At 44.9% G+C, this 23,160-nt stretch overlaps 1 protein-coding gene across 4 annotated transcripts in view; it reads left to right on the top strand.

Moving 5' to 3' along the window:
• Positions 1-6,167, top strand: part of col14a1a (collagen, type XIV, alpha 1a) — a 285,165-nt gene extending 278,998 nt beyond the window's left edge. For 3 of the 4 annotated variants that reach the window (XM_070888840.1, XM_070888832.1, XM_070888846.1), the window contains 2 exons: positions 2,953-3,108; positions 5,072-6,167. In XM_070888840.1, the coding sequence (XP_070744941.1) occupies positions 2,953-3,108; positions 5,072-5,373 (458 nt within the window). In that variant the 3' untranslated portion in view covers positions 5,374-6,167. Of the gene's footprint in view, positions 1-2,952; positions 3,109-4,074 lie in introns of all 4 variants that reach the window. The other variant, XM_070888854.1, reaches the window with a different exon arrangement.
• Positions 6,168-23,160: the final 16,993 nt, after the last annotated feature.

Raw genomic sequence — 23,160 nt, 5'->3', positions numbered from 1 at the left:
ATATAAAAGGTCTTTGGCTCTGTGTCATCTGTCAATGAGTCCCTTGTGCAGCAAAGCACTGGGAGCCTTTTTGATGGGAAGTGACGTTCTTCTGGAAGGTAGTCCATGCTTATTGTCTGACAGTCAAAAGAAAGACATCTTTATAGCGCTTTTCAGACCTCAGGATGTCACAAAGCACTTTCCAGTCAATATAGTACTTTTTGAAATGTTGGGGAGAGAGAAGAGTAAGTAAAAGAGACTAAGTTCTCAACTCTCTTGGAAAATGTTGGAAATCACGCACTGGTGCAGGGTGAGGCTGACATCAAGACGTGATCCTGGACCCATCCCATCACTTCAGTATGTGGCTCTATCCATAGCAGACTAGCTGTTATAATGAGAGATAACCTTCAGCAGAGTACCAACAACACATCAGCACAGAGTGACATGTGGGATGAATATACTTGGGGGTTCTCCCACTTATCTGCCGTAAGTTCACGGGAAAAGCAACAGAAACCTCGGAGAAATGGGGTAAATGACTTTCAACCCAATTTCCTGTGGCTCTTCTCCAAATTTGCTCCAGCATTTTTTTAAAGGCACAGGTGCATTTGAATGCAAAAGGTCCATATTGGACAAAGCTTTAGATGATCCGGTCCAACCCAAATTGCTTTTGGGCTTCCAGCTAAAACCTTGTGAATTAGGGATGAGCTGGTCGGGGGAATCTCAGTCCACAACTGTGGATTGAGGTTCAGAATTCTACTTTCAAGTTGACAAAATCCCAAATGTGTGCTTTGGAATACAGGTGGGAAAATTGTGGCAAGAACCTGATCCTTGGAAAAATTAGGGAGTGGTTACAATAAATAGGCTTTGTGTGACTGTAAGGTGCAATTTCTGGTCTTCTGCCCAAATTTCCTGGCATCACGGAAACTGTGACTATTGTTTGAATTTTGTTAAAATTTCCTGTCATAGGAAATATGAGCTCAATCTCTAGTGGGCTGATAATGGGGTTGATGTCAAGGATATGTTGAACTCTCCCCAAATTTCACTTTTGAGCGTGAAAAACGGGCGTCCAGCTCGGGGCTGCGCCGTTCTAGGCACGGCCCGAAACTTGGGCCCCCAGTGTGGAATTGGACCTTGCGCCCCTCAAAGTTGGTGGAGCGACATTCGCTCCGCTTCCTTTGAGGAGCGCTCCCTGGGCGGGTGGGTACTCCGTGTAGCCCTGATGCACTACAATGCCCCTCCCCTTCATTTAAAGGGGAGGGCCGCTGCGCACTCTGCATGGCCCTTTGTTGGCCGCCACTGGGCCACCAGGGTCGCCCAAAATGGAGTGACAGGCTGCACGATGGTGGCCCGGTCCACGCTAGGGCCGCCATGGTCGGGCCGACCCAAGAATCTACCGTCCAACAAAGATGGCGGCATGGCGCATTGCAGGCCTCCCCTTTAAACAGCGCTCCGGGAGCAGATGTTCGGTAGCTTCGCGGCCCACGGGGCAATTTTCCTTGTGGGGCGCTAAGGGGTTGGTGCGGGGCTGCCGCGCACGGAGATGACATCATCGCTGATTGCATGGTGGCCCAGGGCGCTAACCACGGCGCGCGCTGCTGCCGGGGTTACGACCCCCAAACCTCCGGGGCAATTTCCCAGGAGGCGGTAGCGCCCCCCTCCCCCCCCCCGGCAAAAATAGCAATTGTAATCCATTAGCCCACCTGGAGGCGCTAGCGGGACGATAAAAAGGGCATCTTTCTGTTTTTGGTTGGCGTCTCTGAACAGATTTGGATTACTAATAAAAGCAAACTGGCATGATGAAGGCTGCCCTGATCACTCAGTTGGTTAAAGAATGAAATTCAAAAGGTTCAGAACATCATCATCATAGGCAGTAACTCGAACCGAGGATGACACTTGCTTCCACATGAAAAAGTTCACAGGTGTTTCAATGATGGACCTAAAATTCCAGGTCCGAACTAAATCTTGAAGGGTGGAAGATGCCTGTGCATGGATTTTTTTAACGTGTGGTGACCGTTGCACACCACCCACCAGACGGGCTTGACAGAGCTTGGTCTTGGCCCAGTAACAAGGATTAACCAAGACGACTGGAGACCAGCTCTGCTGCACGGACCTAGTGTGCACACATATCGCAGTGTGGGCCGACCCATGCTGCCCCTGGGCCTTCGCCTCTTCTGGGCCCCGAACTCCCGCCTCTCCTGGGCCCCGATCACATCCCTCTACAGTCTCTCGCCGCTCCTTCGTCCCGACCTCGCCGCTCCTGCTGTACCTGCCTGTGCTCCAATCACTGACCTGGACCTTGGTGATGTCCCTTTTCACTGCCATTGTTCTCCTGCTCCAGCACGTGCTGCTCCCTGGAGTGGTATGCCGCCACACTGCTCCTTCCACTCCCCGGCCTGCTCCGATGGTGCTCGCAGGCCGGGGGCCGCACAGACTGCTGGGCAGAACATATATACTGCTTCACTCACTGAGATACTACAATTGCCCTCAAAATCCCAAGTTAAGGAGAGGAAAATCGAACAGGTTTCCCCCTCTGAATCGATATTCATTGATGTTCTGCAGGACATGGGAAAATTGAGGGCAGAACAGAGCGTTGGCTGCGGTGCCCCTGTGAGAGCAAATAGCCCACTGACACAACAACAACAAATTGCATTTATATAGTGCCTTTATCACAGTAAAACAGCCCAAGGTGCTTCACAGGAGTGTTAGCAATCAAAATTTGACACCGAACCACTTAAGGAGAACTTAGGGCAGGTGACCAAGTGTTGGTCAAAGACCTAGATTTGAAAGAGCATTTAAAAGGAGAGCGAAGTGGAGAGGTTTAGGGGAAGTTCCAGAACTTAGGGCCTAGACAGCTAAAGGCGCAGCTGCCAATGGTGCGGCGATGGAAATAAAACTGCTATTGAGACTGTGCATGAACATTCTTCTGATCTTTATTCAGTCTGTCGCATTCATTAATTTATTTACCAATTGCAGGCCCTCAAGGGGAGGGACGAGCGGGTAGCCAAGGATCACCAGGCCTCCCAGGACGACAAGGTAGCTCAGGACGTTCAGGAACTAGTGGCCCAAGAGGACCACCTGGCCCACCAGGCTACTGTGACCCATCTTCCTGCGCTGGCTACAATATTGGAGGTATGATACTTTACTGAATGAACGTGGTCACCTTACTGCTAATCTAGTTACTGTGGTGTTGTTTGTTTTGTAAAAGTCAGATGTCAGAAAACGTAAGTTTGCTGTTCTGTATTTTTGTACGTGCACTTTTTTTGGTCTTACTTTCAGATACAATCTGTTGCCTTCTTACCTGAGGAGTCCCAGATTTGCCTGAAGTATTGCAATACAGTTACAGTAGTTTGTACTTGTGTGTCTACCACTGTTACAGATGGGGCGTAGTTAGAACAATTAAAGTATGCTGCACTTGTTAAGTATAGCACTGTCAGAATTGCATGTAATGCTCTGCAGCTCTGCAATGTCCTGAGACGTTTGCCTTCTTCACCCTGAAATTGGCGCTAGGCACAACAAAAATTGGGGATTTTCTAACAAACTTACCATTGAGGACAAAGAACTGAGAGCCTTTATGGATCTATTACAGCGGATCTGTTACAGCAACAATATGTGGAACTCGCTACCACGAGTAGTTGAGGCGAATAACATAGATGCATTTAAGCAGGAAGCTGAGAGAGAAAGGAATAGAAGGTTATGTTGATAGGGTGAGATGAAGTAGGGTGGGAGGAGGCTCATGTGGAGCATCGACACCAGTTGGGCCGAATGGCCTGTTTCTGTGCTGTACACTCTATATAATTCTATCTATGTAATTCTGTATAACAATATAATTGTAATATATATATATAATGGAGGAAAAAAATATGAGTTTTACACAAGATTGAGGCAATGATAATGGGAACTAGGAGGATAAGAAATAGTATAATGTGCGATAGCATCTCTTAGGCTGCTCCCTTTAAAAAAATAATTAATGTTAAAGGTTATAATTTTGGCTTCTGCTTGCTTGTAATTTTGTTTTTTACTGACTGTTGTGTGTGTTTCTGTTTGTCCTCGTCTTCCCTTCCACTTCAACCCCTCCATTCCGGCAATAATGTGAAGGTCAAGATGTTTACAATGATTATCAACTATGAATTAGGCAATAGCTTATTTCTCTAGTGCTGTCACCTAGGACAGGTGCAGAGTTCTGGACATCTATTTTGTCCCATCTTGCCTCATCCAGGCTAAACTCAATGAAATATTAACCACCATCAAACAACCACTACCATATGTTTCCCTTCTACTTAAACTGAGCAGCAGCAGCTTCTCTACAGATGCAAATATTTTTGTAACAAGGCAAACCAGGGCTGGATTTATCCCCCTAACCATGTTTAATGATTATGTATGAACTAATCGATCTAACAATTACCTACCTGTTTACAAAACCAAAGTACTTTCAAACATCATTCATTTTATTTTATTCATCTGCTTAAACAATGAAAATAAAATTAAAATGCAGCTTTGTTCATTTAAGAGGCACCAACCTTTCTTATCATTAATTGCTCTCTAATCAACCTTACGGAGAGAGAATATCCTGTGCATTACGGGACTAGGTCGAATTACATAACGTTCGCAAATAGTTTGAAGATTTTGTTTGTTTTGGAGGCAAAAATTGCACTTCCTCCCCAAACACAATCTGTGGGAATTCTGCAATCCAACCAAAAGTGCAGTCACTTTACCAATTTGTATCATTCTGGCTACTGTAAACCTCTCAATTTGCACTGCACCTTCTAACAATGAGTAGCCATTTATAAATTAAAAAGAAAAAGCTAGGGAAAAACAAAAAGAAACAATTTATCCACGTTTTGTCATTTTCTTCCTATTACCCTGGTGCTGGATTCTCTCTGTACTGTCTGTGTGTGCCGATCTCTGGTGGTCTTGTCAGTCTGTGCTGATGTTTATCACTGGTGTGTATTTTAAATTTACCCGTTAAAATGTACATCAAGTACCAAACAGCTTTTTGAATTTACAAATAATGTTCTAATATCCTAATCATATTTAATCTTCTGCCTCCCCTCCTGTGCTAACTATGGATACTGTTGGTGGTGGTGGGTTTAAGGTGGATATGGTGATCCAACCGATCAAGACATTCCTGTAGTACAATTACCTCCAAACTCCTACCAAACCTATGACTCTTACGATGAGCAAGATCCGTACCTATATCATGGGTCCTACCCCTACCCAAACCCATACTCCCAGCCCTCCTATCCAGAGCCTCGTCCCGTCCAACCGGATCCTTACGAGGAGGAGATGGAGGAATCAGAAGCTGTCGAAGTTCGGTCGCCTGGAATCAGACGCTTTGCAAGGAACATATCTAAACGGAACAGCGCATCTTCAAACACAAGGGAGGAGAACCAATAAAACAGACTCGTAAATATAGCGTAAAAGCTCATGTACTTTATGTGCTTTACCCCTATCAAATGAGCAATGGAAATGGTGGATTCAATTCAGTAGATTAAAAACTGGGGCCTCTGCAGAGATGGATTTTTAATAAATGGAACGATTACCCTGATAGAAAAATCAAGCATGTTTATTGGGTATGAAATTTATGATGTAGCCAAATTGAAGCGTTTGTGCCACTGAATGTTAATTGATTATTTTTAAAAATGCTATGTGATCTCAAATATTTCCATTGTAAAAATGTTGACTGATCATTTCAAATGACTAATCTTATTGAAGATTAGTGGGGTGCTAATATATCAGTCCTCTGTGTTACACTGAGCATAAAACGTGTGTTTTCCTTTCTGTAACTGTTCTATTTGTATTAAATTAATATAAATTGGAATGATGCAGTCATTTATGTTCCATAAAAGCAAACAAATTGGTAAAGAAAATGTCCCAAAGTAGTTGAATGGTTATGCACTTAAACTGATTCAAAACCACTGGAATGAGTTTCTGTTTATAGGCCACTTGTGGTAGAGCTACCAAAACAAACCTTCCACAGCAAAGCATTTGTGAATGGGAAATTTTACAAAAGATGAAATGGTGTATTTGCTACTAAGTGAAGCCATTTAAGTGAAGAATTAAACGTTTTTTTTTTATGTTGTACCCATTCCAGCCGATTAGCTCTTCACAGAATCTAGCAGGTAATTTATTTGGATGAAATGATCATTGTTCAAATGAATAAGTCAATAAAAGCAAGTACCAACTTTAAAGAGTGTCTGTTGTTGTTTCTACTTTCATAAGAACATAAGAAATAGGAGCAGGAGTAGGCCATAAGGCCCCTCGAGCCTGCTCCGCCATTTAATAAGATCATGGCTGATCTGATCATGGACTCAGCTCCACTTCCCTGCCCACTCCCCATAACCTCTTATTCCCTTATCGTTTAATAAACTGTCTCTTTCTGTCTTAAATTTATTTAATGTCCCAGCTTCCACAGCTCTCTGAGGCAGCAAATTCCATAGATTCACAACCCAATGAGAGAAGTAATTTCTCCTCATTTCAGTTCTAAATGGGCGGCCCCTTATTCTAAGATCATGCCCTCTAGTTCTAGTCTCCTCTATCAGTGGAAACATCCTCTCTGCATCCACCTTGTCAAGCCCCCTCATAATCTTATACACTTCGATGAGATCACCTCTCATTCTTCTGAATTCCAATGAGTAGAGGCCCAACCTACTCAACCTTTCCTCATAAGTCAACCTCCTCATCCCCGGAATGAACTTAATGAACCTTCTCTGAACTGCCTCCAAAGCAAGCATATACTTTCGTAAATATGGAAACCAAAATTGCACGCAGTATTTCAGGTATGGTCTCACCAATACCCTGTACAGCTGTAACAAGACTTCCCTGCTTTTATACTCCATCCCTTTGCAATAAAGGCCAAGATTCCATTGGCCTTCCTGATCACTTGCTGTACCTGCATACTATCCTTCTGTGTTTCATGCACAAGTAGCCCCAGGCCCCGCTGTACTGCAGCACTTTGCAATCTTTCTCCATTTAAATAATAACTTGCTCTTTGATTTTTTTTCTGCCAAAGTGCATGACCTCACACTTTCCAACATTATATTCCATCTGCCAAATTTTTGCCCACTCACTTAGCCTATCTATGTCCTTTTGCAGCGTTTTTATGTCCTCCTCACACATTGCTTTTCCTCCCATCTTTGTATCATCAGCAAACTTCGGTACGTTACACTCAGTCCCTTCTTCCAAGTCATTAATATAGATTGTAAATAGTTGGGGTCCCAGCACTGATCCTTGCGGCACCCCACTCGTTACTGATTGCCAACCCGAGAATGAACCATTTATCCCGACTCTCTGTTCTCTGTTTGTTAGCCAATCTTCTATCCATGCTAATATATTATCCCCAACCCTGTGAACTTTTATCTTGTGCAGTAACCTTTTAAATGGCACCTTGTCAAATGCTTTCTGGAAATCCAAATACAGCACATCCACTGGTTCCCCTTTATCCACCCTGTTCGTTACATCCTCAAAGAATTCCAGAAAATTTGTCAAACATGACTTCCCTTTCATAAATCCATGCTGACTCTGCCTGACTGGATTTTGCTTTTCCAAATGTCCTGCTACTGCTTCTTTAATAATGGACTCCAACATTTTCCCAACCACAGATGTTGGGCTAACTGGTCTATAGTTTCCTGCTTTTTGTCTGCCTCCTTTTTTGAATAGGGATGTTACATTTTCTGTTTTCCAATCTGCTGGGACCTCTCCAGAATCCAGCGAATTTTGGCAAATTACAACCAATGCATCCACAATCCCTGCGGCTACTTCTCTTGAGGCTCTTGGATGCAAGCCATCAGGTCCAGGGGATTTATCTGCCTTTAGTCCCATTACCTTACTGAGTACCACCTCCTTAGTGATTGTGATTGTGTTATATTCCCCCCCACCCCCTCCCATAGCCCCTTGAGTATCCACTGTTGGAATATTGTTAGTGTCCTCTACCATAAAGATTGATACAAAATATTTGTTCAGAGTTTCTGCCATCTCCCTGTTCCCCATTACTAATTTCCTGGTCTCGTCCTCTAAGGGACCAACATTTACTTTAGCCACTCTTTTCCTTTTTATATACCTATGGAAACTCTTACTATCTGTTTTTATATTTCGTGCTAGTTTACTTTCATAGTTTATCTTCACTTTCTTAATCATTTTTTTAGTCATTCTTTGCTGGCTTTTAAAAGCTTCCCAATTTTCTGCCCTCCCACTAGTTTTGGCCACTTTGTATGCCCTTGTTTTTAATTGGATACTGTCCTTTATTTCTTTAGTTAGCCACGGATGGCTATCTTTTCTCTTACACCCTTTCCTCCTCACTGGAATATATTTTTCTTGAGAGTTGTGAAATATCTCCTTAAATGTACACCACTATTCATCAACCGTCCTACACTTTAATCTAGTTTCCCAGTCCACTTTAGCCAAATCTGCCCTCATACCTTCATAGTCTCCTCCTTTATTTAAGCTTAGTATGCTGGTTAGAGATCCAACTTTCTCACCCTCCATCTGAATTTGAAATTCAATCATGCGATGGTCACCCATTCCAAGGGGATCCTTTACTAGGAGATTGTTTATTAATCCTATCTCATTACACTGGACCGGATCTAAGATAGCCTGCCCCCTGGTTGGTTCTGTTACATACTGCTCAAGGAACCCGTCCCTTATGCACTCTATGAACTCCTCCTCCAGGCTACCGTGACCAATTTGATTTGTCCAATCAATATGGAAGTTAAAATCACCCATGATTATTGCTGTTCCCTTTTTACAAGCCCCCACTATTTCCTGGTTTATGCTCCGACCAACAGAGTTGCTACTGTTAGGGGGTCTATAGACTACACCCACCAGTGACTTTTTCCCCTTATTATTCCTTATCTCCACCCAAACTGTTTCAACATCCTGATCATTTGAGCGAATATTGTTTGTATCGATCTAATACTATCCTTAATTTCTTTTGTTAGCCATGGTTGGGCCACTTTTCCTTTTGTGTTTTGCACCAGAAAGGAATGTATAACTTGCAATTCATGCATTTGTTCCTTAAATATTAGCCATTGCCTATCCACCGTCATGCCTTTGAATGAATCTTCCCAATCTATTATAGCTAATTCATTCCTCATACCTTCGTAGTTTCCTTTGTTTAGATTTAGGACCCTAGTTTCGGATTGGACTACTTCACTTTCCATCTTAATAAAGAATTCAATCATGTTATGGTCACTCTTCCCGAAAGGACCCCGCACAACAAGACTGTTAATTAACCCCTTCTCATTGCACAATACCCAATCTAGGATAATCTGTTCCCTAGTAGGCTCTTCAACATTTAAAAAACCATCTCGTACACACTCCAGGAATTCATCTTTCACAATATTATGACTAATTTGGTTTGGCCAGTCTATATGTAGATTAAAGTCACCTACGATTACTGTAGTATCCTTGTTAGATGCATCACTAATTTCCTGTTTGATGCCACCCCCTACATTACCACTACTGTTTGGAGGCCTATAAACAACTCCCAATGTTTTCTGCCCCTTGGTGCTCCTTAGCTCCACCCAGACTGATTCTATATCTTGATTTTCTGAGCCAATATCCTTTCTCACTATTGCTCTGATTTCATCCTTTACTAACAACGCCACACCACCCCCTCTTCCTTTTTGCCTATCCTTCCTAAATATCGAATATCCTTGGATATTCAGTTCCCAACCCTGGTCACCCTGCAACCATGTCTCCGTAATTGCAACTATATTGTATCCGTTTACATCTATTTGCGCTGTTAATTCGTCTACCTTATTACAGATAATGTATTCAGATACAGTGCTTTTAGATTTGTCTTTTTAACATTATTAGACATCTTAACATTATTTTGTACTATAGCCCTATATGTCTTATCGCTATTTTTTCTTACCTGGACCTTATTTGTTAGTGCACTCTTTTGTTTGTATGCTCTGTCCCTTCCTGACATAATCTGGTTATCTTTACCACAATCACTTTCCTGCATTGCTTCCTTTTCTTTTCTCTTTAGCATTCTAGATTTCTCTCCACTGGGACCCTCCTCCCCCCCCCCCCTTCCCCCCCATTTAATTTAAAGCCCTGACTACCTCCCTAGTTATTCGGTTCGCTAGAACTGTGGTCCCAGAATAGTTCAGGTGTAGTCCGTCCCCACAGAATAGCTCTCTTTTTCCCGCGTATTGGTGCCAGTTCCCCACGAATTGAAACCCGCTTCTTGCACACCAACCTCTGAGCCACGCATTCGTCTCCCTGATTCTATTGACCCTATGCCAATTTGCTCGTGGTTCAGGTAATAATGCAGAGATTTTATTACCTTTGTGGTTCTGATTTTTAATTTAGTCCCTAGCTGTTGAAGCTCTCTCAGCAGAACCTCTTTCTTTGTCCTACCTATGTCATTGGTACCTACGTGTACCACGGCAACTGGATCCTCCCCCCACTTCTCCAACCCGGAGGAGATGTCCTTTACCCTGGCACCGGGTAGGCAACACAGCCATCGGGACCCACGCTCTCGGCTGCAGAGAACCCTATCTAGCCCCCTAACTATACTGTCCCCTACTACAGCCACCTTCCTCTTTACTCCCCCCACTTGAATGGCTTCCCGGATCCCCGTACCTGCCTCACTCGCAGTTACACCCTCCTGTCCCTGACCACGTGTCAATTCTAAAGTATTTAATCTAGAGGGTGTGGCTGCCTCCTGAAGCAAAAGGGCCAGGTAACTTTCTCCCTCCCTGATGTTTCGCAATGTCTGCAGCTCGGACTCCAGCTCCTCAACTCGGAGCCGAAATTCGTCGAGCCGCAGACACTTACCGCAGATGTAGTCGCTCTGGACCAAAACGTCCAGAAGCTCCCACATATTGCAGCAACAACACATCTGTTTTCCCATTTTATTTAATTAATTAGTTTAGTGTTAAGGTATTTACCTTATATAGTTTATTAAATTAGTTAAACATATAAAGGTCAGTTTTAGAATTTAGTTATATGCTGTATGTTAACTTAAAAGAAAAGCTTAGCTCACATTTTTCTCTGTCTAGTATCTATCTTGTCACGTACCCTGAGACATTTTAGTTATGCGAGGGGTACTGCAGAGATGTAAGTAAAGTAGATGAGCAGCACATGTACATATCAGTGAAACTGTTCCCGAGTTCCAGGATAAGAGGTCATGCCTAAAATACCCATAAAAGCATAAGCAAACCTGTTTGGTAAATTAGGTCATACACTCCGTTAAACTTCTCCTTCCACAGCTCTTGGATCCACTTGATTCATTGACTCTTCTTTCATGCAAAGAAAAGCACTACCTTCTGAACAAGGACGCGAAGTTTGTACCCTCAGATGATTAGGCTGAAACTTGCGTTCCTTTGCTGCTGGCATAGAAAGTCTCTGGTCAGAAGAATCACTAAGCCAGAGGCTGCGGATGCTGTTATATTGAAAATAAGCTTTGTAACTTGAAAAGTAAAGGCAGAGGAGTGACCCAATAGAGGTCTTCAAAATTATGAAAGGTTTTGATAGAGTAAACACAGAGAATGTGTTTCCACTTGTGGGGAAGAGCAAATCTAAACACCATCAATATAAGATAGTTACCAAAAAATAAAATAAGGAATTCAAAAGAAACTTCTTTACCCAGGGAGTGCTGAAAATGTAGAATTCGCTATCACAGGGAGCAGTTGAGACGAAGAGTATAGATGATTTAAGGGGAAGCTAGAAAAGAATGTGAGGGAGAGGAATAGAGAATTACGTTGATAGAGTTAGATGAGGAAGGATGGGAGGAAACTCAAGTGGAGTATAAATGCTGGCATGGACATGTTGGGGCGAATAGGCTGTTTCTGTGCTATATATTCTATAAAGTAAACAACTTTACTTTAAACCCTAATCCTACAAATCCCACAAATTCGGGCCTACCTCAGGCGCGAACCTTCCCTCCAAACATCCATGCCTCTCATCGGCGACGACGACTAGACTACCAGCGACCGAGCCTCCTGCAACGGCGACCTGGACCGGGACCTCTTTCTTCGACATCGACTCAGGTGCCCCATCCGATCCCCGATGACACCTGGCGAGCCAGGTGAGCCTCCGCTCAGGCGATCGCGTTCAGATCCACGATCAGATCCCCTCCAACAGTGATTGGGCCCCTCCAGGGGCAATCGGGCCCCTCCAGTGGTGATCGGGCCCCCTCCAACGCCAATTGGACTCCCTCCAATGGCGATCGGACCCTCTCCAACGGTGATCGGGCCCCTCCAACGGCGATCGGGTCCCTCCAATGGCGATCAAATGACGATCAGGCCATTCCCAACAACAACCGTACCCCCTTCAACGGTGATCGGGCCTCCTCCGGTGACGACGGCTGACCTCTCCTCCTTGAACGGCGGCTGAACCTCACTTCGTCAACGGTGATCGGGCCTCCTCCCCTTCAGCGACGACTAGGCCTCTCCTTCCCTGATGGCCTCTTCTCCTCCAGCACATGGTGAGTACCATGGCTGTGACCACTCTGACCTTGCACAGTGAACTCCAGTGGACCACTGACCCTCTCAATGCCTGCCCCCAACCAAGCCGTAGGCCACCATCAAGGGCGCTACTCAGTGCCGAGCTTGCAGCCAACATCTCGCCACAGGCAACTAGGCTCATATAGCAGTGCCTGGTCCCCAGTCATCTTGGACCCCCTTGCCGCTGGACCAAGAACTTGCTCAGCTAAGCCCGTGTGGTAGTCGGTGTGCAACGACCACCCCACACTAAAAGAACTCACGCACAGGCATCTTCCACTCTTCTAATATGAATTTCGGGACCTGAAACATCAGGACCCTAATGGACAACTCCAATAGCGACAGGCCGGAACGCCGCACCGCCATAGTTGCCCGGGAACTTAGACGCTTTGACATCGACATCGCTGCCCTAAGCGAGACCCGATGGGTAGGGGAAGGCCAGCTCAAGGAACATGGTGGAGGTTATACCTTCTTCTGAAAAGGAAAACCAGAGGAAAATTGCCGCCTTCATGGAGTTGGCTTCGCCGTCAAAAATGAACTGGTCAGCCGCCTCAAAGACTCCCCCTGCAGGGTTAACGAACGCCTCATGACCCTTCGCCTTGCCCTATCCTGGAACCAATACGCCACAGTCATCAGTGCATACGCCCTAACACGCGATGCAACGGATGAGGCTAAAGAGGATTTTTATTCTAACCTTGAGACATCCCTGTCCCGCGTCCCCATGGGCGACAAATTGATCCTCCTAGATGACTTTACTGTCAAGGTCGGCAAAGACACAGCCCTCTGGGGAGGCGTGATTGGCAGAGAAGGGGTAGGGAAATCCAACTCCAACGGCATCCTACTCCTGACAAAATGTCTAGAACACGAACTCCTTATCACCAACACCCTGTTCTGCCAGAGGGACAAATACAAGGCATCATGGCAACACCTTCGCTCCAAACACTAGCACTTGCTGGACTGTGTCATCATCCGAGCCATCGATCGCAAGGATGTGCGCATCACCCGCGCCATGACAGGAGCTGACCACTGCTGGACGGACCGTCGCCTCATCCAATCCATCATCAATATTAACATTGCCCCAAAACAGAGAGGACAGCAGAAGCAGTGCCGCAAAAAAGTTAATACCGTGGCACTTAGAGACCCAGCTAAGAGAGCCCTATATAGCCAGCGCCTCACAGCCATTCTGGTGTGCCTTGATGACCCTGAGATGCTGAATGCCCACAGCGCTTGGTCTGCCCTCCAGCCCTCCATAACCAGTGCCTGTGATGAGACACTTGGTTACTCGACCAGAAAACACCAGGACTGGTTTGATGAAAATGATCAGGAGATCCAAGAGCTAATAGATCATAAGCGCAGAGCATTTCTGAGCCTCAAGCAACAACCCAACTTGGGAGCTACAAAGCAACGTTACAGACGGCTCAAGGCTGAGGTCCAACAAAAAACCCGGGACCTAAAGAACAGATGGTGGATGGAGAAAGCGCAGGTGATACAACAACTGGCCGACAGCCACGACATGCGAGGATTCTTCATTGCAGTCAAGGCCACCTACGGTCCAAACTCCCAAGTCCCCACCCCACTCCTGGCCAAGAACGGGGAAACACTCATCAAGGACACCGAGGCTGTCGGGGCCCGCTGGAAAGAGCACTTTGAAGATCTCCTCAGTCGAGACTCTGCCTTTGACTCGAGTGTTCTCAACTCCATCCCGCAACATGCGACCCGCCACCAACTCAGTGAAACCCCAATGCTGCACGAGGTAGGCAAAGCCATAAAACAGCTCAAGAATAACAAGGCTACGGGTGCGGATGGAATTCCTGCTGAGACGCTAAAATACGGTGGAGAGGCGCTGTTGGCGCAGATACATGACCTCATCTCTCTCATTTGGAGGGAGGAGAGCATGCCGGGAGATCTCAGAGATTCAGTGATCATGTCCATTTTTGAAAAGGGGACAAGTCCGACTGCAGCAACTACAGGGGAATCTCCCTGCTATCAACCACTGGGAAGATTATCGCTAGAATTCTCCTCAACCGTCATCTCCCTGTGGCCGAGGAGCTTCTCCCAGAGTCACAGTGCGGATTTCATCCCCTACGTGGAACAATGGACATGATCTTTGCAGCATGTCAACTGCAGGAAAATGCAGGGAGCAACGCCAGCCCTTATACATGGCCTTTTTCGATCTTACAAAGGCCTTTGACACTGTCGATTGTGAGGGTTTATGGAGCGTCCTCCTCTGTTTTGGATGCCCCCAAAAGTTTGTCAATATCCTTCACCTGATCCACGACAACGTGCAGGCCGTGATCCTGACCAGCGGATCCATTATAGATCCATTCCACGTCCGGACCATGGTCAAACAGGGCTGCGTCATCGCTCCAACCCTCTTCTCAATCTTCCTCGCTGCCATGCTCCACCTCCCTGTCAACAAGCTCCCCGCTGGAGTGGAACTAAACTACAGAACCGGTGGGAAGCTGTTCAACCTATGCCGCCTCCAGGCCAGATCCAAGATCACCCAAACCTCTGGCGTTGAACTGAGATACGCGGACGACGCCTGCGTCTGCGCACATTCTGAGGCTGAACTCCAGGATATAGTCGATGTATTCACTGAGGCATATGAAAGCATGGACCTTACGCAACATCCGTAAGACAAAGGTCCTCCACCAGCCTGTCCTTGCCACACAGCACTGCCCCCCAGTCATCAAGATTCACAGCGCGGCCCTCGACAATGTGGACCACTTCCCATACCTCGGGAGCCTCTTGTCAACAAAGGCAGACATTGATGCGGAGATTCAACATCGCCTCCAGTGCACCAGTGCAGTCTTCGGCCGCCTGAGGAAAAGAGTGTTCAAGGACCAGGTCCTCAAACCTACCACCAATCTCATGGTCTACAGGGCTTAGTAATATCCGCCCTCCTTTATGGATCAGAGGCACTGACGATGTACAGAAGACACATCAAGTCACTGGAGATATATCACCAATGATGTCTCCGCAAGATCCTGCAAGTACCCTGGGAGAACAGATGCACCAACATCAGTGTCCTCACCCAGGCTAACATCCCCGGCATTGAAGCACTAACCACACTTGATCAGCTTCACTGGGCAGGCCACTTAGTTCGCATGCCAGACACGAGACTCCCTAAGCAAGTGCTCTACGCGGAGCTCCTTCATGGCAAACGAGCCAAAGGTGGGCAGCGGAAACGTTACAAGGACACCCTCAAAGCCTTCCTGGTGAAGTGCGACATCACCACTGACACCTGGGAGACCCTGGCCGAAGACCGCCCTAGGTGGAGAAAGTGCATCCGGGAGGGCGTTGAGCTCCTCGAATTTCATCGCTGCGAGCGTGAAGAGGTCAGGTGCAGGCAGCGGAAGGAGTGTGTGGTCAATTAGTGCCACCCACCCCTTCCCCCGATGAATATCTGTCCCACCTGTGACAGGGTCTGTGGCTCCCGTGCTGGATTGTTCAGCCACCAAAGAACTCACTTTAGGAGTAGAAGCAAGTCTTCTTCGATTCCGAGGGACTGCCTATGATGATGATATTCTATGTAAAGACAGAAAAAAGTTACATATTTCACAGTAATATGTTCAGACCACAATTTGAGACAGGGCATGTTAGGACATGTTGGGTTTCCACCCCATCGAAACCATGGTAAGAAATTCTGCTTGAGGTGGGGGGTGCACCTTATACCCATCCCACCTACATAGCTCCAGCATTTTTGGGGGTGTTCCTAAGCTAACTCATCTCCTGCAACTAGTCACCAAATCATCATCATAGGCAGTCCCTCGAAATCGAGGAACACTTGCTTCCACTCTAAAAGTGAGTTCTTAGGTGACTGAACAGTCCAATACGGGAATTATAGTCTGTCACAGGTGGGACAGTCGTTGTAGAAAAGGGTGGGTGGGACTGGTTTGCCGCACGCTCCTTCCGCTGCCTGTGCTTGCTTTCTACATGCTCTCGGCGACGAGACTCGAGGTGCTCAGTGCCCTCCCGGATGTTCTTTCTCCACTTACGGAGGTCTTGGGCCAGGGACTCCCAGGTGTCGGTGGGGATGTTGCATTTTACCAAGGAGGCTTTGAGGGTGTACTTGAAACATTTCCTCTGCCCACCTGGGGCTCACTTGCCGTGTAGGAGTTCCGAGTAGAGCATTTGCTTTGGGAGTCTTGTGTCATGCATGCGAACAATGTGGCCCGCCCAACGGAGCTGGTCGAGTGTGGCCAGTGCTTCGATGCTGGGGATGTTGGCCTGATCGAGGATGACAAATACAGTAAGAGATCTGATCACAGATATAGGAAACAAGATGGTGAATGGGAAAGGACTCAAGGTGGGAACAACTCTGAGCAGTTTTGTATATTTTGTACTGTTATACTCTGTAAAGCTATACAAAGCCCTGGTTAGACCACACCTGGAGTACTGTGAACACCTTATGAAGCATATTTTGGTCTTGGAGGGAGTGCAACGTAGATTTACAAGAATGTTACATCGATTCCAAGGCATAAATTACATGGAGAAATTACACAAACAAGGCTTGTATTCCCTGGAATTTAGAAGGTTAAGGGGTTCCTATCTTCCTAATATAATTTAAATGGCGACAGCAACTATTTTTTTATGCATGTAATCAGAACTCAAACATAACCAATGTTCATTTAAACAGTAGCAGGTTCTGAGTGGACTATAAGAACTTAAGAAATAGGAGCAGGAGTAGGTCGTTCGGCCCCTCGAGCCTGCTCCGCCATTTAATAAGATTATGGCTGATCTGATCTTGGGCTCAGCTCCACTACCCTGCCCGCCCCCCCATAACCCTTCACTCCCTTATCGTTCAAAAATCTGTCTATCTCAACCTTAAATATATTCAATGACCCAGCCTCCACATCTCTCTGGGGCAGAGAATTCCATAGATTTACAATCCGCTGAGAGAAGAAATTCTTCCTCATCTCAGTTCTAAATGGGATATCCCCTATTCGTAAACTATGCCCCGTAGTTCTAGATTCCCCCACGAGTGGAAATCTCCTCTCTGCATCTACCTTGCCGAGCCCCCACAGCATCTTATGTTTCAATAAGATCACCTTTCATTCTTCTAAAATCCAATGAGTATAGGCCCAACCTGCTCAACCTTTCTAAATAAAAGTCTTGAATTTAAAAATAAAGTTTATGTAAGCAAAACCTTTCTGGTAACACAATGGACTGTTGCAGAGATATCTGGTAAGGAAGAAAGATGACATTTTCTTTAATCTTTTAATTTTTATATATTTCTTGGCATTTAGTATAAAAATCTATACTCTAAATAGATATATAGTGAATGTAAAGAGTTATTCCAAAATTATACAAGATAGTCACTAATAAATCCAATAGGGAATTCAGGCAAATTAATGTAGAGAGGGGTTAGAATGTGGAACTCACTACCACACAAAGTGGTTGAGGCGAATAGCATATACATTTAAGGGGAAGCTAGATTAGTACACGAGGGAGAAAGGAGTAGAAGGATACACTGATAGGGTGAGATAAAGTAGGGTGAGAGGAGGGTGGTGTAGAGGATAAACACTGGCATAGACCAATTGTGCCGAATGGCCTGTTTCTGTGCTGTAAATTCTATGTAATACTCTCAAATATTAGGTGACTGCTAGGGTTGGTATTTTTGCCTTTGTGAAGGACAGGCCCTGGCACATGTGCCCCTAACCTGCCAAAGACCTGTTCCTCTTGACCCCACTCCCTGACCCTGGCCTATTGACTGGGATTGCATCCTATAGGAACTTCTAGGTCACAATCTCCAAATTAGAGCTTGACATTCCTATAAAAAGTCAGGTGTGAGAGTAATATCTCTTGCACATTAGAGGAAATATTCATCCAAATGAAAATTCCATCATGAAATAAATATGGACTGCTGAGTTGCTAATATTTGAAAGCTTGGATGAAATCCTTAGAAAGAGCAATACTTAATAGGCTAATATTTAAATATTAAAAAATAATTTTTGAGTTAGTGTTAGTATGATCTGAAGAAAAAAAGACTTGCAAAAAAGCAAGGACCCAAAACAGCAACGTGATAATTGCCAGGTCATTTGTGAGTGCTGTTGGTTGAGGGATAAATATTGGCCAGGACATCGGAGAACTCTCTTGCTCTTCTCCGAAATAGTGCTATGGTATCTTTAACATTCACCTGAGAGGGCAGACATCTCAGTTTAACATCTGATCTGTAAGGTGGCAGCTCCTTCAGTGCTTTTCAGTGATGTTGGTTAAGGAATGAATGCTGGCCCAAGACAGCTATTAACCCGGAGATAACCTGCATAAACATGTTTAACCGTATCTTTCTGCTGCTTATGGTTCGTGTCCCTGTGTGCAGTGGGGTGGGCTGGATAGGTTACAGTACAGACATGTCTGGTTGGATTTATTCATCGAAAAAAGCCACTAGAATCAGCTTTCAAACAAAATAACTTGCTGTGAACGTCAGCTCTAAAAAGAACAAGTCGTGGCCAGTAAAAACATTCTGAACGGCATTCTCAAATGATGTAAACATCTGGTCGTATTCAGTGCCCAATAGCTATTATATAAAAAAGGCATTAGATAAATCTATGTTCTGCAAAGTGTTTTCAAGAACCTTAAAGCTAGAACATTGTAGGCTTCCTCTGACTGACAGCCTTACAATGCCCAAACCTTTAAATAAAATGGGAAAAACTGTGTACATTTTCTGCTCAGTCATGACAGCTACCATCATACCACCTCGAAGACAGATTAAAAAAGAAAATTCAAACAACCCAATACAATTCTGTTTTCTTAGTGATGCAAATTGACTTTCGATCTTCTCTCTGTCACGTGCTCATCAACCCCTATGGTCTAGAATCTTAGCAAAAGCAAAAAAACGACGTCTGAATCTAAAATTTTAGTCGACATCAAGGTTGACAAAAACACCTTGGGAGCATGCAACGATACAAAGGAGTGGAATGTTGATTCCTAGGTCTGCACACATGGCTTTATACTAATCTCAGCTTGCAACCTTGGCATGCTGTGAACTGGAAACGTCTTCCGGATCGATAATTTTTTATGACAATAAGTCCAATTTATTATTTTGTTCACATAAGGAGACAGTGTGAGCAAATGCAACCATTGTCTGTGCATGGACAAAGCTAGCATTGAAAATGTTGGACCTTTTCGAGCAGAATTCTGTGTTGGTGTCCTTTAAAGTCCATTCATTTTGAATGAGCTACATTAAAAGTCAAGAGTCAACTGCAAAAGAACAAAAATGTTAAAAGCTGGAATAATGAGTTTTCAGACTAGACTTGGCAGACATTAGCAATATTGGTGCGCCTTTGATACCATTCATCACTGAGCGATGTGGATTGAAAAAGTCAAACGTTAAGTCTGCTGATTAAAGTTCTCAAGCACAAATTATTCTGTAACATTGAAATTTGTGAATGAAACTTGGCAAGTATCAATAGTACCAGTTAGGCGCCAAGCCTACACATTGTTAAAGGTTATTGAGCTAATGCTAAAGTACTGGAACACATCTTTCAGGTCTGATCACAGCAATTGAGGAGTTTTCCCTACATACTAAACATGGCTTGGAATTTGATGAAAAAGCAAGCTGTAGCATTAAAATAGGTTCTTGTGTAGACATTTAAATTGATTCAGATAATTTTTTCATTCCTCTATTTTGAAATGGAGGGTGAATGAATATTTCTTGTTTAATGACAGGATCTGAAACACAATTTGTAAATATACTAATAACATGGCAACATGTTTTCGAAAAGTTTGATTTTTGAAAGCTACCAGAGAAGCAAATCTTTGAGCCAAATTGGTATTGTCCTAAATCACAAGCAAATTATACATATTAGAGATACTAATCTTTGTATTTACTTTAGATTTCCATCTCATTTAGGCTCTTCAGATTCCCCACTGCAATATATCAGCTGGTTAGACAACATGATCTGGGTCATAGACTTCTCTACCGTCACAACCCATGATGCCCAAACTGGTTTGCACTATGGGGGAGCACTTTTGCCTTCCTGTGTTCCATGAGTTGCCAGCACTCTAAATACATAATTCCTTATCTAGCTACCCAAGCCGGACAGGAGGGAACTTTTTCATACAGCATATTTGGTCTGAAAGGCAATTGAGAAATTTGAATCCTTTGGTTGGCAGTTCAACTCTGAACTGGAGCTATCAAACTCAAAATATAAAACAACTTGTGGAATAATGGTGTCACTTGCAAATCAATCTGAAAGCATTTTCTTATAATGGAATGTTTTAAATAAAATGTGTTCACTTTGGGCTAGACTTTCCACTTTGTGGCTAAGACCAGAAAAAATGGGCCTTGTTCCAGCGATGTGGGACCTATCGCCCGGGCTGATCACCGGCTCAAGGCCCATTTTTTTTTTGGCGATTTTTCACTCGGCCTTAGCCCAGCGATGTCAAATGGGCGATGTCATTTCTCGGTGATCTCACGATCGCCCAAAGAAAACGGAAGTGAATGGAAAAAAAAGCTTCCCTAGCAACGCATTACTGCGCATGTGCAGGTTGATTTTTTTTTCAGGTTGATGCTCCTTCCTGCGTTTTGAGAGGTCAAGGCTCTTCACACATGCTCAGAAGCTCTGTGTGGGTCTGGGAGAGAGAGCGAGAGAGAGAGGAGAAAGGAAGCAGGTTATCTAGTGCTATAGAAAATACAGATAAATTTAAAGAATGGAGGGAGCTGCAGGAAAGAGAAGGGCCAAACCCTTCAGCGAAGAGGCAAATGAGGCTGTAGTGAATAGTGTCAGAGCGAGGTGGGAGGATCTAACACGGGGTGGGCATGGGAAACCTCCACCCCGTGCATATCGGAGGATTTGGGCAGAGATTGCCGACGTGGTCATGTCGGCATCAAATGAAGCCTGGACACTGGACCAGTGCCGGAAAAGATGGAACAGTCTACTGGCGGCTGCAAGAGTAAGTTGAAATTTAAATAAGAAATCATCCATATTTATTATTTAATGTTGTATGGAAAATCTAATTAGAATCTGCAATGTTATATTGTAATCTTTAAACATGACTAAGTAACTAAATTAGGATTAAATTATGATTAACTTTATGCACCGCAACATACATTTTTATGTTACAGTATGAAATATCTTCCTATGCAATGCATTGCAAACTTGAAATTGAATTTATAAATCTGTCAGTCCTAAATGTTGCCAAATCCATCTGCTTATGCTGTGCAATGTTACCTTATCTATTACAGAAGATGATTTCCATCAACCAGCGGGATCAACGCAGGACGGGCGGGGGCTGTGCCATGCTGCAGTCGCTCAATGCCTACGAGGAGCTTGCAGTGGCCTTGGTGGGGCCAGAAAGTCTTTCGGTCACAACCCGTGGTGTGGCCGAACCCAACCTAGAGTCACGTGAGTAATGTGAACTGTGCATTGTGCAATGTGTGAATCAATAGTAAATATTTGTTACGCGGGTAATCCTATGCAATGATACTTTAATTTGATATATAATTGAGTTATACTACTGAGATGTACTATTGATCTTCAAATGAGGTCGTGTTAGGACTGGTGACCGCTTGTGTATATGGGCTAATGGTAATGTTTTGAGTTCTTAATTGAGATGAATTGATTTGCATTGTTAAACGTTGTTTATAACTTCCATTTGTCTTTCAAAGGTCAACAAGTACCGATGGAGTCAACGGACATGTCCACTGACCAGGCGGGACACTCCCAGGAGGACGAGCCAGAGGAGGAGTAATTGCAAACTCCAGCTGCGGCTGTGCGAGAGCAGGAGGAGGAGGAGGAGGAAGAAGAAGAACAGGAGATTTTTTTTGTGGGGGGGGGAACAACCTGCGGCCATCTCTTTTGAGACAGATAAGGCACCGGGACCAATCGGTGTGCAGGTGGTGACGCCAAGGCGCGTGACATTGCACATGCCGACCCCACGGCGGTCCGGTCAACGTGATATGCACTCGCCTGTGTAAAGTCCTGTCCCTGCAGTACAGACTCACACGAGACACATGCTGAAGTCTAGGTCACTCAGGACCTGCACCTTTATTACACAGCTCTCAAATGCCACATGCAAGTGCACCCCTGGTGGTAAGGTATGCTTGTGGTTACAGGTCATATCTAGTTACAGTCATGTGTAGCATGGTAAGATACAGTTATGTACAGTAGTGTGAGATACATGACATCACCCTCCCTCAAGGTCTTATTGTCTTTATAGGTTCAGTCTCTCAGGTGGTCTACGCTCTTGCGAGGAGCGTCTTCATTGTGGTTCAGTTGTTTGCCTTGGTGCCTGTTTTTCTTTCGGTGTGATTGCTGGTATCTCGCCTGGGCTGTCTGTTTCATTCAGTGTGATTGCTGGTATCTCGCCTGGGCTGTCTGTTTCATTCAGTATGATTGTTGGTGTCTCGCCTGGGCTGTCTGTTGAGATTGCCCTTTCCTCAGGTTGTTCCCTCTGTCTGTCCACCAGGTGCGGTGTGAGTTCCACATTGTAGTCTGCCTCTGGTTCAGCAGTGTTGTTGGTGAATCTACTTTTTACTTGGTCTACATGCCTCCGGCAGGTTTGGCCATTGTCCATTTGTACCACCAGTAGCCTGTTTCCTTCCTTGCCTGTTACTGTCCCTGCAAGCCATTTGGGACCCCTGCCATAGTTTAGCACAAACACTTTGTCCCCTATCTCATTCCACCTCCCCCTCGAATTGCGGTCATGGTACTCAGTTAGCTTACGGCGCTTTGCCTTAACGAATTTGTGCATGTCTGGGAGGATTAATGAGAGCCTTGTCTTTAAG

Source organism: Pristiophorus japonicus, chromosome 1 (assembly GCF_044704955.1).
Source record: "Pristiophorus japonicus isolate sPriJap1 chromosome 1, sPriJap1.hap1, whole genome shotgun sequence".
Taxonomy (NCBI): Eukaryota; Metazoa; Chordata; class Chondrichthyes; family Pristiophoridae; genus Pristiophorus; species Pristiophorus japonicus.
Note: the sequence above shows the minus strand (reverse complement) of the source record. Positions and strands in the feature narration are given on the sequence as shown.